The 13,743-nt window shown below is 38.9% G+C and overlaps 1 protein-coding gene across 1 annotated transcript in view; it reads left to right on the top strand.

Annotated features, from left to right (window-relative positions):
* The window catches only part of SMOC2 (SPARC related modular calcium binding 2), a 172,526-nt gene that overhangs the window by 86,930 nt on the left and 71,853 nt on the right, over positions 1-13,743 (top strand). Inside the window, exons 5-7 of the mRNA XM_024215126.3 lie at positions 1,919-1,966; positions 7,139-7,189; positions 7,988-8,062. Coding sequence (XP_024070894.1) covers positions 1,919-1,966; positions 7,139-7,189; positions 7,988-8,062 — 174 coding nt within the window. The remainder of the gene's footprint in view (positions 1-1,918; positions 1,967-7,138; positions 7,190-7,987; positions 8,063-13,743) is intronic.

Raw genomic sequence — 13,743 nt, 5'->3', positions numbered from 1 at the left:
TACATGAAAAATCCTTCCTGACCCCATTGGCCATCAATTAACACTCTGGAGTATGAGATTTATCTTTCTCTTAGCCTCCATAGTAACAGATGTTACAATTGGTTATAAAATTTCACAGCCACAGGATCTGATTATATTTTCTTTTACTGATGATTAAGGTTATGGTAGGGGTATTTTAACAAGTAACAAGTTCAATAACTGAACAAGTTATTTGCAATATTACATTTAAAAAAGATGTTAATGTTATTGAGGTTGTTATTAAGGGTGCAAAGTCAAGCACTCAAAAATTAGGAAATGGTAGAATTAAGGTTGCCTGTGCAACCTTAATTTTCCCCCTTGTGTAAGCATTATGACAGTCTGTAATTAGATGATAACATACTATTTTTCCCCAGCGCTCATGCCTCATTCAACTAGCAATGATGCTTAGTTACTATCAGCCTGGGAGAGATTTCAGCCATTAATCTAGGGTGAACAATTCATAGATTCATAAATTCATAGATTTTAAGTCCAGAAAATTTCCATATTTCATTAGCAATCCAGTGCCCCTATTTCTTCTTAATGGGCAGGACTTCCTCTCATTTTTATTACATGGATGTTTGATAAAAAGAACTTTTGCCTGTTTTAATCAACAGTTTTTCAGTTTTATCAATTTTTTGCCATCACAACATTTCCAAGGAATTTCATGACAAAGATCAAGAATTGTGCCTCCAATTTAATAAGCCTAAACTGGAAATTAAAGTAAACAAATAAAAGGAGTTGCAACATAAAATAGATAATTTGTGCAATACAATTTGCTGTTTCTTATTTTTCAGTTGTGCAGATAAATACACTTTGATCCACCAAACTATGTAATTTGCAGACACAATTTAAGTGCATTTATATTTGAAAGTATAGCTGTAAGTGTGTTATATGGGATTTCTGGACACTGAACATGAACAAACCAGTCTAAATATTAAATGCCACAACAATTAAAAAATCTTTACAAATATTTTGTAAAAATTAGCGTATTTAATTTTTCATTTTGTTTCCTCATTTACATATATTAAATGTAATTATTTGAAGTATACAACTACTGTCAATACGGGGTCCTGGATTCACCAGTCCATCAAATTCACTTTGTGATGCCTATGTTGTACTTAAAGCAGCCAGAGATTTGTCCTGGAGAGTCCCCCCTGCGTAGGGGGAACTGATGTAAAGCTAGTGGAGGTAGCTGTGCTGAGGGGAGGGTATGTTGGGGTCAGAGTGGCAGCGTGGCAGAGGGGAAGAGAGATGGCATGGTGAAGCAATGCTCTGCTATGCCCATTTCTCCACCAGCATAAAGTCCCGGGAGTGGGGGCTTACATCAGCAATATAAATTAAAGCTGCCTCCTGCTACTTTAACATATGACAGGACTGGATAAATGAGATCAGGGAGCCTTGATTGGCTCTTATCAGTCTCCCCTCTCTGTTGTGTCCAGGAAGATCTCAGAAACCATGGACAACAACTATTGATATAAAGGGTTTGATCTTGCAAATGGAGCCATGTGGGGGGACTCCTATACCCGGCAGAGCCCTATTGAAGTCAATGGAGTTTCACACAGGTGTAAAAGTCTGCAGCATGGATCTGATTGCAGGATATGGGCCTATGACTGTGGTGCGCATGAGCATGTTTTCTTGCATGTGTATTTATCTACTGTGCCTGGGTTCTCCTTGGCTTAGGTACGGTGGTGACCACAACCAAACACCTCACCTTAAATTGATCATGAGCAAATGTCAGTACCGGGCCAAGCCAAAATCCATTGGCTTACAAAGGAAGAAGTATCTGGTATTTATGGCTGACACAAACAGAGGGGAATAATTTAGACTAATGTGTGTCACTACGAAGGTGAGTTGATAATGAAAGTAATTTTTTCTGGTTTATACTTTTTTCCACTTCCAGGGTCTATAACTGAGAAGTTGCCACAACGAGAAGGTGCAGGAAATACAGGTAAATATCTTAGAATGTTGTGGGTTTTTTTTAAACCATGCAAACTAGTAAACTTGCAGGATTTGAAACCTTGATCATTCATAAGTTTGAAATGTCAGTGCATGGGTTTTTTTGTTTTTGTTTTACTTGTCCAGCCTCATTCCTAGAGATTTTGCTGCGTCGGGCTAACTGGAAAATAAATTCCCTTCCCAGCCCATTGCTACCCTCCCAGTAAACTGTTGTTACGTTTTTAATTGCCCCAAATATTCTCTAGCCCTGGATGGCAGCCTGTACTGTCTGTCTGGTAAAACCAGCACTGTCTAGCCCCAAGATTCAGGGAACTGGTGCCATTATTTCATCTCCATGGTAACCTGGACTTGACTCATCTGAGGCCTGGCACTTTGTTCTCTACAGTGATGAGTTCAACTGATGACTTACATTCATAGCCAAAGAGTTGTTGCTATTAAAGATACATCCTCATGTATAGATCCTATAATAATTCATGTTCCTGGGGCAAATTCTTGTGTGATGTGACTCCACCCAGGTTGAAGGAGTTATATCAGGGATGAATTTGTGCCCTTATCTTAAATAAAGTGAAGACCAAAAGAAAAATAAAAAAGTAGCAATTCTAAAGGCAAATGAAAATATTTAACCAAATTATACTCTCTGTAATGCTGGTGTAAATGGACTTTAAAGGATTTGCTCCAGATTTATGCCAGCATAAATAAAAAGACTATTTGGCCCAATGTAGTTATAGCTGATTTATGATTTTGCAGGAATTTTAGCCTGAATTTAATATGACCAATGTAAGTGGTGCTTGATGTTGAGAAAATCAGTAACTGTTTGAAAGTTAGTTATTAAAAGATACATTAATCAGCAGAGGAAACATTTCCTTCATGTGTTTACCAGATAGCCTTTGAGTTCCACTGACCTCCAGTTATCCACAGTCTGCTAGGGAAGCTTGCTCTGGGTCATGAATTTCATTCTTGGGTGTGAACTACATTAACTGTTCCCATGTAAAAAACTTGCCTGGGTCTTGGAAACCTTTTGTTTTTGTCTGTGAGACTTTCTCCAGAGAGCTGAGCAGTGGTGAAGATTAAATAAATGAGCCTTCCTGTCTACATTCAACTCTGCCTGATATATATATATATATATACATATATTTATATATATATGGGCTGAAACCAGACATGAAGGGAAATGTTGTAGAACACTGAACCATCCAGTTGTGTTATTTGCTGTTGAGGTCAACCATCTGCCAGTACTTATCTGGCTAAAGAGGTCTGACTCTTTTTTAGTTTCCATACCTTATTATAGACATACCTTGGGGTCCTATTTCTCAATCATGCCCAGAGTATTCTTAATCAACATTTTTCATATTTTAAGATTTTGTATGAGTCAGCCTTGCAGAGTATCTTCTGCTTATAGCCAATAAACCCTGCAAAGTCCTCTCAGCATGCCTCTCTGTGGCGACGAAAGAGGAAAGGAGACAGAACGCCAGGTCGTGGTAGCCAAAAAGCCTCCCAGGGAATTTTTCCTGGGGTTTTTATTCTTTCTACTTCCCTGTTTACAACACTTCTAAGTGGTTGAATTGTTGCGCATAGGAGGAGCGTACAGTGTACAACAACATGAGATAACAAACCCATATCTTGTGCACGTGAAAGCAAGCAGCGAGGGTGAAAATCAGGTCAGCCAATAAGTTTCCCAAACACAGACGCTGGGGTGAAGGCCGCTCCGGCCTCGTAGCCACGGGCACAGTGTGCCGCACCCGTGGGCTGACGATTCGGGAGCTATGCGTCCCTACACCTCTCTTCATGGCTCTGGTGGGAGGGGGAGGAGAAAAGTGTGTCTTCATCTGAGGTGGGTATTGATCTACTGATACACCTTTGTTTTATATCATATATTTGCTTACTTCCCTCAAAAACCTAATGCACTCATGGGTATTATCATCACCTAGGAGATGTTCTGTTGTGAGGTGGCAGTCAGATTTTAAATTCCATAAAGCCAATGCCATAGAATGCCAGAAGCTTAATGATTATTGATGAGGACGTGTGTGAGAGCTGAGTTGTTTACAAAGCCTGAATGAACAGCATCTATATCACCAAGGGTCAGAGATGAACAGAGTGCATGTGTTATGTTGCCTTCTTCATCAAGAATGTTTGCTTTTGACATTACACAGTTACAGTTGACTTGTGCCTTGTTTTTATTCACCAGCACAACTGCAGCACAAAGTGCAGATGTCCTGTTTCCCAGGAGGTTCCTGATTCTTCTTTTCAGTAGCTGAATCCCCCCACCCCCTTCTTCCAAGCTGTCTTTTCCTTGCAGTTTGCATTAAGTAGCAGTGTCAAAAACATCAGAACATATCTAGGGAGAACTACATAACTACACTACCAGATGAGTTACAGGAATTTCAGATCCATCTTTGGTTTTACAATTCATACAGTAGACTCTGGGAGAGTCCCTTCCTCCAGGAATTCCTTGAAGAGTCAGAATCAATAGAATAGAATAGAATAGAATAGAATAGAATAGCTGACAGGCCATACATAGATGGCCAGCAAGATTCCTGTGGTATTTCTAAGCCCCACACGAATGAAGCTTGTCTTTTGCTTTGGTTATTCCAAGAGTAAAGCACTGCAGGAGCAAACTTTCAGGTCTTTGAAGATTAGGATCTCTACTGGACTGAAGCTGTGCTTCTGCAGTGCTCTTAAACTGTGTAGGGAAAAAAGCTTCAGGGACATGACATTTCCTAATCCACCTTCCTAGTGGCCCCACAATCCAGAAATTTAACCTCTTTCCCGCTCAGGAGAAAAAAAGGTCTATCTTAGCTGAAGAACGCTGTTATCTGAATCAAGGCCATATCCTCTTCCTCTGATTTTAGCCGGGGGCATGGCAATGTTTTGAATAAGTGAGATTTGAGTACCAGAGCTGTGTTTAAACATACACATTCAGTGTGATCTGCATGAAATATTGTGAATTTAGTAAACCAGTTAAATTAGAACTGCTCTGAATTTATATAGTGATGATGCCATATTGGTTCTTATTCTGAAGAATGAATTACTGCATATCTTCATTCCAAACACAGGTGGATCTGAAAGAGCAAAAACAGGAAATTACTGGTGTCCCAATGGGATTCTTCCCTTCAAGTTAGGTATGCCTCAGGTATGCCTGTTGACCTGCCCCCAGTTCTGTGGAGAGTTAATCTTTTACAGATTATATGGATATCCTTAAATCAAAGACCTGATTCATTAATCACCAGCAACAAGTTCTCTCTCTTCCCAACCCTATGCCAATGTTTGGACAAGGCCTTTTTGGCACCTTAGCTCCTTTAAAAAAATATTGTCCTGGACTAATGTTAGATGCCGCTTGAACAAAGATATTCATTAATGGAACAATGCTGCCCCTAGAATATTTTTCACTGGGCTGCTGGTCTGTAAAGTTTCCAGTAATATAGCTGAATTTAGGCAATATCACTTCCAAGAACAAATGCCCTATCTAGTGAAAGTGTATGGTGGAATACAATTAGAAAATATAATCAAATTAAATTAATTTTTTTGTATTATTTATTATTCGCCCCCCTCCCCTCCAAAACCTGGATATTTTTCTGAATCAGATAGTGGTTGACAATCTGATAGTAAGTATTGAAATCATATGTAATTACATGTGTTTGGTGTCCTGTCTGAAATGAGTTGGTGGCTTCAGTCCACTTTCCAGAGAATATTACAAAAAACACTGGTGAAACTGACAGTAATGTGCACTCTTGTTCTCCATATCAACATAGTGGCCAAATATTAAATGTATCTGGAGAATGAATGACTTGCTCATCTAAAGAGGAAGTCCCCCACAAGTTTAGGTTGAAGCATATTGGTTGGGAAACTTCCACTGTTGCTGCTTTGCTTTACCTGTTCTGCAGAGAGAGGACTTTAGGATAGCATGGCTATCCATCTAGTACTTCTCAGCAGTATTATGTTCCTGAGGAGTAAATTGTGGCCTCGTATTGAGAAGGGACAGATTATTTCTCACTCCCTTACATGACCTACGTAAAGGCAACAGAGCGCCAGCCTGTGTAGTGGGGACAAGGGAGCAGGAAGAGGCAGCTGTTGAATTGCCATGGCAAGGAGGTGGATGGTATAGTCCATTTTCACTGTTGCCTGAAATCATCCTAATAAAAATAGGTACATGAAAAAGCTATATTCTGTTATAGCCTCTATGCAAAATATTGGGTAAACAATCTGGAAACAAGATTGCGACCCAGAAGTGGTGACTTCAAGGAATTCTAGCCAAATGCCTGCACAGAGGATATTGTTTCTGGTGAGGCACCATAATGTTGGAGGTAGTTCTGCTTCACAAGAAATGTCAGCAACTGGCTGATACGGACTATTAAGTTATATTGCATACTGTGGCTCATTCAGAGTATTAAAACATATAAACAGCCCACCCCTTCAAATAGCTAAAAATTGGTCTTTGGATTGAAAATATGTACTACTGTTTCCCAAAGCTTGTTCATTTGAACTATTTTTTATAGTGAGATTTTCTAGCTACATATATTTCTTGCAATGCTTTTGAATAAGTTGAAGATTTATCCTTATCCTTACTGTAGTCTTTCCGGTACATTTTACTCCCTCTTCTCTTGCAGTGGCGGTTGGTTGTAGGGGATGGGGATGGCTGACTGAAGGATGAGAGCAATGCAAATGATTATCTGTTTCTTTAAACTAAGGATCTTGTTTGTGAAAAGAGTTGGCGTATCAAAATGAATTTTGCTGGGCCAAAAGAACCCCTGGTTTTGTTTTAGGCTGTAGAAGGACTACATCCACTCACTTGCCCAGATTGCTTTTGCTTTCACAGGGCTTACCTTTTCTATGTCTATATCAATTTCTTCTTTTGAAAATATTTGTTTAATTAATTATGTTCTATAGGAATCAATGCATAGTATTTTTTTTATCCCTGACAGTGTACGACTCACTGACTGATGTCTCAAAAATCTTGCACTCAGTTCATTCATATACATATTATTACAGTTACCTTAAATGCCATAGATTTATAATCTGTAGTTTATATGTGTCATATAATACTTACGTTGTTTGTTAACCGGCCGGGGCTATGTGCAAATCATTAGCATTAACCATGTATATACACTTATTTAGTTTACTCTCATAATTGTAGTCTCCTTGCAAATCTTTTCCATTCTGAATTCAGATGATGCCTCAGCTCCCGCGCTGGAGACTCAGCCTCAAGGTGATGAGGAAGGTAAGCAACTTTAGGAATGGTAACAGAGTCATGCCAGAATGACACATTATATACCATATACTGTAGCATAACTGCTACCTTAGAGAAAGGGCACCCAAATGTTACAGGATTTAGCACACTTTTGGTGATTTGCCAAGAGGCTGAAAGCTGCCATACCTGTTTCCAAGTGGGACAGCCAGAGTACAGCAATCCTACTTTTAAAGTGAGCAAATTTCATGGGGATGTCCCAGAGACACAATAACTATGGAATCCCAGAATGCCATGTTCACAGTCATTTTTCAGAGTGAAGATGCTGTAATTTCAAACTTGAGCTGTTAATTTTAAAGCGCAAAGGGCCAAATTCAAATGTTAAAGTCCAAATTCTGCTCTCGTTATGCCCTATACATCCCCTCTGACAACAGGGTAAGGTCCATATTCTGCCACACTTCCTCACATTGGGTGATATTCAGCCCTGTGCAGAAGGCCAACACAATGCCTACATGCCACATCAGCCCTATTTTGCTGTATTGTGCCTACACTCAAAGTCAGTTATTACTCATTGTGCATAAGGATGGCAGAATCTGGTGTGAAGATATTAAAACATAGGTGCCAGTTTGTACCATATTTTTTTACTGCTGCTATATGCATGAATGTAGCTGTTCTAAAGTGTTGCAATGTTCCCTTTTCTTTGTTAGACATGTACCATAATATGTTGTCAGCCTTATCTTGTTCATTGACCACTTAATGTTTGTTTGCTACAGATTGTTTTAGTTTATTAAATTATAATAACGTAAATTTTGTCATGCTTGATTTTTTTAGATATAGCTTCTCGTTACCCTACATTATGGACTGAACAAGTAAAGAGTAGGCAAAACAAAACCAATAAAAATTCAGGTAAGAATATGTGGTCTCCTTGCTTTGCAAAGCTGTGTGGAAGCACTTTATTAAGTCATATTCAAATTGCAGTTGTGGAAGTGAAAATCGTTTTAATACACCAGAGCTTATACTTCCATCTTCCCACCACAACAGTGTCCTAAAGATTTGTGATGTAATGTAGAGATTATGTAACATGGTTATTATATTTTCCCTTTTTATACTTAAATGCTTTTGGCCAGATCCTCAGCTGGTGGAAATCAGCACAGTTCCTTTGAAGTCATCGAGGGAGCTGTGACAATTTGAAGAGCTGCAGATCTGGCACATTTATTTTTCTCATCTACATTAATACTTTGTTTTTTGTTTGGAACATGTATTTTTAATCGATTTGGTACAATATAGTATGTATGTACTTAGAAAAAGATGGTGTAGGGCATATGTGTGAGGGGAAATCTGGTTGAGACAGACCTGAAAGGGAGCAAACATGCCATTAGAAATTGCGTGTCAGCTCAGAGAAAACTGGAAAGACAGATTTCTCGGTTTTTCTTTCTTGTTTTATAAATGTGCCATCTGCCAAATTATGATAATTTGTGTGTTAACTGTCAAGGACCAATTTAATATAGGTTTGATGACATTGATTTGCATTTTATTTTTAAAGTTTTGACCTTACTCTGTTTGTTAGTCTATCACAAGTGAGCTTTCAGAAGGGTGGAACTGGGCTTCTATGCACATGTCTAAGACCCACAGTGAAATCTCTCAAGTGCTGAGAAATTTGGACGGCCACAAATCCTGCCCCCATGCTAGGATGATCTGTAGAAAACTCCCCAAATAGAGCCGCACTGAGTTGCCAGGCCCTCATATGTTATTTTCCTACTTCGGGCATTAATTGAGCTCCTATGTCAGGTAATGCCCTGTGCATGAATAATAGATAAATAGCAAGGGACTCTGAAAAGGGATATTCAGTTGGTACAAAGCATTTATACAAAACTGAGATATTGTTAATAAAGCCTCTGATTCAGCAAAACACTTAAGCACATGTTTAAGTCCCAATGGAAATTAAGCATGTACTTAAAATTAAGCAAGTTAAAGTGTTTTGCTGTATTGGGGCCAAACTGGATATGAGAAGATGAGCAGTGCTCAAAAGAAAAAAGTGTATATTATTGTAGGGCTCCACAAATCCCCACATGTCAACTCTATCGTTTATTCATAGCACCAAAACAGTACTTTCCAATATTTCCCCTCTCCCTCCAAGAGAGTATCACAAAGACTTAGAAAGGAATAGGCCTAAAGAGAACCTTCCAAGGATGTTCTAAGCCAGTGGTGTGTAAACTGGGGGACATGTTCCCTCAAGAGGGTGCAAGAGGTTCCTGGGGGAGGGGGGGAGAGGGGGAGAAACTTCAGCTTTTTGACCTTTTAAAAAACAAACAGACAAATAAAAGTGCAGGCTGGGTTCTTTTCAACAATTTGGTAAGTTTCATAACTACAGTAGGCCTATGATGCCTTTAAAATGAATTTTGATTCTCATTAATTTTAAAACTCATTTAATGATTAATAATTGATATTAAAAGACCTAAACCGGCAATTTATATAATAATAGTTGAGAACCCAGGATCCCTCAAGTGAGTCAGATGCTCTAACACTAAACCAAAGGAATGAATAGCCTCATCTCTGTTTCCCCTCCACCGTCCAGTGCGACCTTCAAGTCTGGTGCATGCACAATCTACTCAGCAATGCACAGATTATAATGCCATAAAAAGTGCCAAGCAAAGACTCTTGGGGTATGTCTTCACTACCCGCTGGATCGGCGGACAGCGATCGATCCAGCGGGGGTTGATTTATCGCGCCTAGACTAGATGAGATAAATCAATCCCTGAGCGCTCTCTCGTCGACTCCTGTACCCCAGCTTGGCGAGAGGCACAAGCAGAGTCAACGGGGGAGCAGCAGCAGTCAACTCACCACATGAAGACACCGCAGTAACAGAAGTGAACAACTTCAGTTATTCACGTAGCTGAAGTTGTGTAACTTAGATCGATCCCACCCCCCTAGTGTAGACCAGGCCTCAGACATTCAGTATCAAGTGAACTGTTTATGTGTATGTTTGCAGTTTGTAATACTTTGTGTTTACTACTTCCTAATAACCTTTACCTAGTCTTATAAATTTAGTAATAAATATACATTTTTCATTCCTTCCACCAACTTGCAAAAATATATATATTTTTTTTCAGATTACAAGTAATGGAGGGAGGGTGCGACAAATTTTGTGAATGGTATGGGGGTGGAGGAGCAACTGGAAAAGTTTGCACACCACTATTCTAAGCAAATGCTTTCCATGCTGGAGATTTATTTTGTTGTTTCTCTATGTAACATCAGCCAGAAAGAGCAAAATTCTTCTGGAAGTGTAAAACAAAACAAAAACAGTCTCTACAAGTACTTCATTTTTAGGGGTATTTATTTCATTTTTATGATATTGGAGACCAGTTAGGGCCAAGGCAAAAGAGTTACTGACTTTGGAACAAATAGTAGTGATTCAAGATTCAAACATGAAGAAGCATGGGAATTCAAAAAAGAAAAAGCTGATGAATGTTACTGGATGTTAAGGAGAGTCCTTCATGAACAGTGAGATCCAATACATCTAAATTAGAAGGAAACATAGCTATCTCTGTTGTTGCTTCTATTACCTGTACAATATGATCGTACTGATGGAGAAGCATCAAACTGTTTAAAGTTAGCATACTTATTAGCTGTGTTAAGTATTGTCATTGTTCTAGCCTTCACCTATACACCGCACAGCACAGGTATGTCTTCACTGCAGAATTAGTCTTGGCTATAGATTGTGTGTTGCCCCTCCACACAAAATATTCTCTAACCTGGGTTTGAGGGTGCATTGCACCCACGCTAGCAGACAAGGCTGTGGGTATAGGATGAGCATAGGTTTCACTTCAGCCCGGGCTAGCAACCCACCTACTTGCAGTGCTGTTGATCCTCCAGTCCTATCCCACAATTCCACCTGGGCTTTATTTTCTTGTCTAACTCCTCCCTTCTTCTGCATTGTGTTTTAGCCCCAAGTTTTGGCTGCTCCATTTCTTCTGTACTTCCACAGCATTTGAACAAATGTCCTCCAAGAAATCTCTTTCCTGTGCTGCCAGTTGGCCAGAAGCTGACACCAGCCTTCTGGTAAAGTTGTGGAGTACCCACTGGAGCATTTCCACACAGAAATCCTGCAAGGACAGACACATTCTCCCACAATACACTGCAAATGAATTCAGAGAGTGGCCCAGTTTAATGCATGACTAAGAATCATGAAATATCCTGCTAGAGATCCATCCTAGCACACGAGCTAGTACAGAAGCATTGTGAATGCAGCCACACAGGTCTGGCCAAGGTAGGGCTTTGCAGTAGTGAGACTCCACCCAGACTAGGCTAGCTTAGGATAACTCAGCAGTGAAGACATACCCTAAGTGGCCAAATTATTTATGCTGCCTTCATTTGGAGACTGAGCCTATACTCCAGTAGTGAGCTTTTTTCAGATCCCTAGAAATATAGATTAATTTGCGCCCCCACTCCAAGGTAGCAAGTCTACTAACTCCTTGACTGGTCTCAAACCATTCAGGTACATGCAGGAGGAATTTGCCTCTACACTACTAAATGTACTGGGTATGGCCACATGATTGATTCCAATGAGATGCAAATAAAAAACAGCTGCAGCATAAGGTTAAATATAGATCTCTGATTTAGTCAGTTTGCTTAGCAATCTCTGTGAGTCCAAACCTGTTTGCCTTACTTATATGAAAAATCCAGTTGAAATCCGTTTGAGTAAACTGAGCAGGATTTGGGCCTCTCTCTCTCTCTCTCTCTCTCTCCAATTTACCTACAAAATGAGGTGAAATCCATTTTTATCAATAATGGGCCAAATTATCCCTTGTTGTAACAGTGTAACTCCAGTGGCCTCAATGAGATTGCTCTGGTGTAAATGACAGAATAATCTGGCCTCCTATGTGAAAATTCAGCAAAATTTTAATCTATGCTGAATACAAATATAAATATCTGGTAAAATCCAAGTTTCTACTTAAAGTCTGTATGGGTCAGTAGTTTGTGTTGTTTTGTCTCCTTTATATTTTGTATTTACACATGTATCTTACTGTGTCATGGTGGAAGATATATGGCAGTAAATAAACTCGCCTTGACAAGAGAACTACTCATAAATTTTGTTATTGTAATGTAAGCATGTGTGATTTTAAAATCATGTGCCATTCTTTGCAAGAAAGTACCAACACTTTTGATGGGTTAAGGACTACAAATGAATACATTGTATTTATTGTACCTCACCCATAACTGGCTTGTAAAACATTTGCTGTTCTGTAAGTGACCTGCCACTTATAATTAACCAATAAAACTAGTGTTGGCTTTTAGTAACTGGGGAACTGAAAATAATGGCTCAGGAAATTCCAGTTTACATTAGTTACCCAATAATTTTGATTTTAAAAAGTCTAAATGAATTTAGCACAAAGAACTGGAAGATTTACAGATGCAGAGCATGAAATTACTGGATTACATTTCAGTATTATATAACAGTTTCTGGTGCACCTTCAGTCTGTTGGTTTGGGGAAGTAGACCGTAGCTGGTTAAAAAAGGTGTTTGCGAAGTAATGTTTAGTCTATTAACTTTTGTCGATAAAATGTTACTCCTGGCAGCAAACCATTACTATCAGGGCTTATGATGACTGTGATTAGAATGATTTCTGTGGTTAGAAACATATGAATATTTCCATTTTAGCTGTGTTTTTATGTTGCAAATGATTTTCAAAAATCATTTTCTTCATAATTTTCCTGCCTGGTAGCATTTATCCAACTTTTAAAGAAGTTTGTATGTGCTGAGGTTATATGTTTTTCAAATTTCCTTCTATGGCCTTATAAAAAGTCCAAGAAAAGGTCTTTTCATGTGTTTTTTCTGCATTTATTAAAAATAATGTTTTTTTTCTATGTGAGATTGACCAAAATATTAAAGGTCAGATCCTCAGCTGTTGTAAACCAGGGCAGCTCCACTGAAGACAATTTACAATAGTTGAGAACCTGGCTGACAATATTTTCCTAGAGCTATTCATATTCTGTAATGTATAGCTGTCAAACAGCAAATTCCAAGACATTTTAGTCAGATCCCCAATTGGTGTAAATCAGAGTAGCTGTATTGACTTTTTATGGAGCTATGCCAGTTTACATCAGAGGAGGATCACACTCTTATTGTGAATTAAACAAAAATCACACTCCTCGTGTGAAGCATGTAGTAGTTTTGTGTGTGAAAATACAGGAGAAGGAAGAGTGACTGAAAGCCTGTGTGAGTGAATAAGTGAAGTTTAGCATACACCTGGTTAGATTCATGATTGTTGTTTAGATTTATTTTAGTGGGGAAAGATTTTCCATAGTCTGTTTTGGGAACACTTCTCTGGGAAGGGGGATTTAGCTCAAGATATTACTAATGCCTAGAAGAAAATCCTCAAATTATTAAGTAATTCAGGTGTGCTGTACCATACACACACAAAAGTAAAACTTAATGACCCCCAACTGCATGTAATTTCACAGGCCCCAATTCAGAAAAACCTCCCGAATAAAGAACAGGAGTACTTGTGGCACCTTAGAGACTAACAAATTTATTCGAGCATAAGCTTTCGTGGGCTACAGCCCACTTCTTCGGATGCATCCGAAGAA

Source organism: Terrapene carolina, unplaced genomic scaffold (genome assembly GCF_002925995.2).
Source record: "Terrapene carolina triunguis isolate 2854851 unplaced genomic scaffold, T_m_triunguis-2.0 Scaffold85, whole genome shotgun sequence".
In the NCBI taxonomy this organism is placed as follows: Eukaryota; Metazoa; Chordata; order Testudines; family Emydidae; genus Terrapene; species Terrapene triunguis.
Note: the sequence above shows the minus strand (reverse complement) of the source record. Positions and strands in the feature narration are given on the sequence as shown.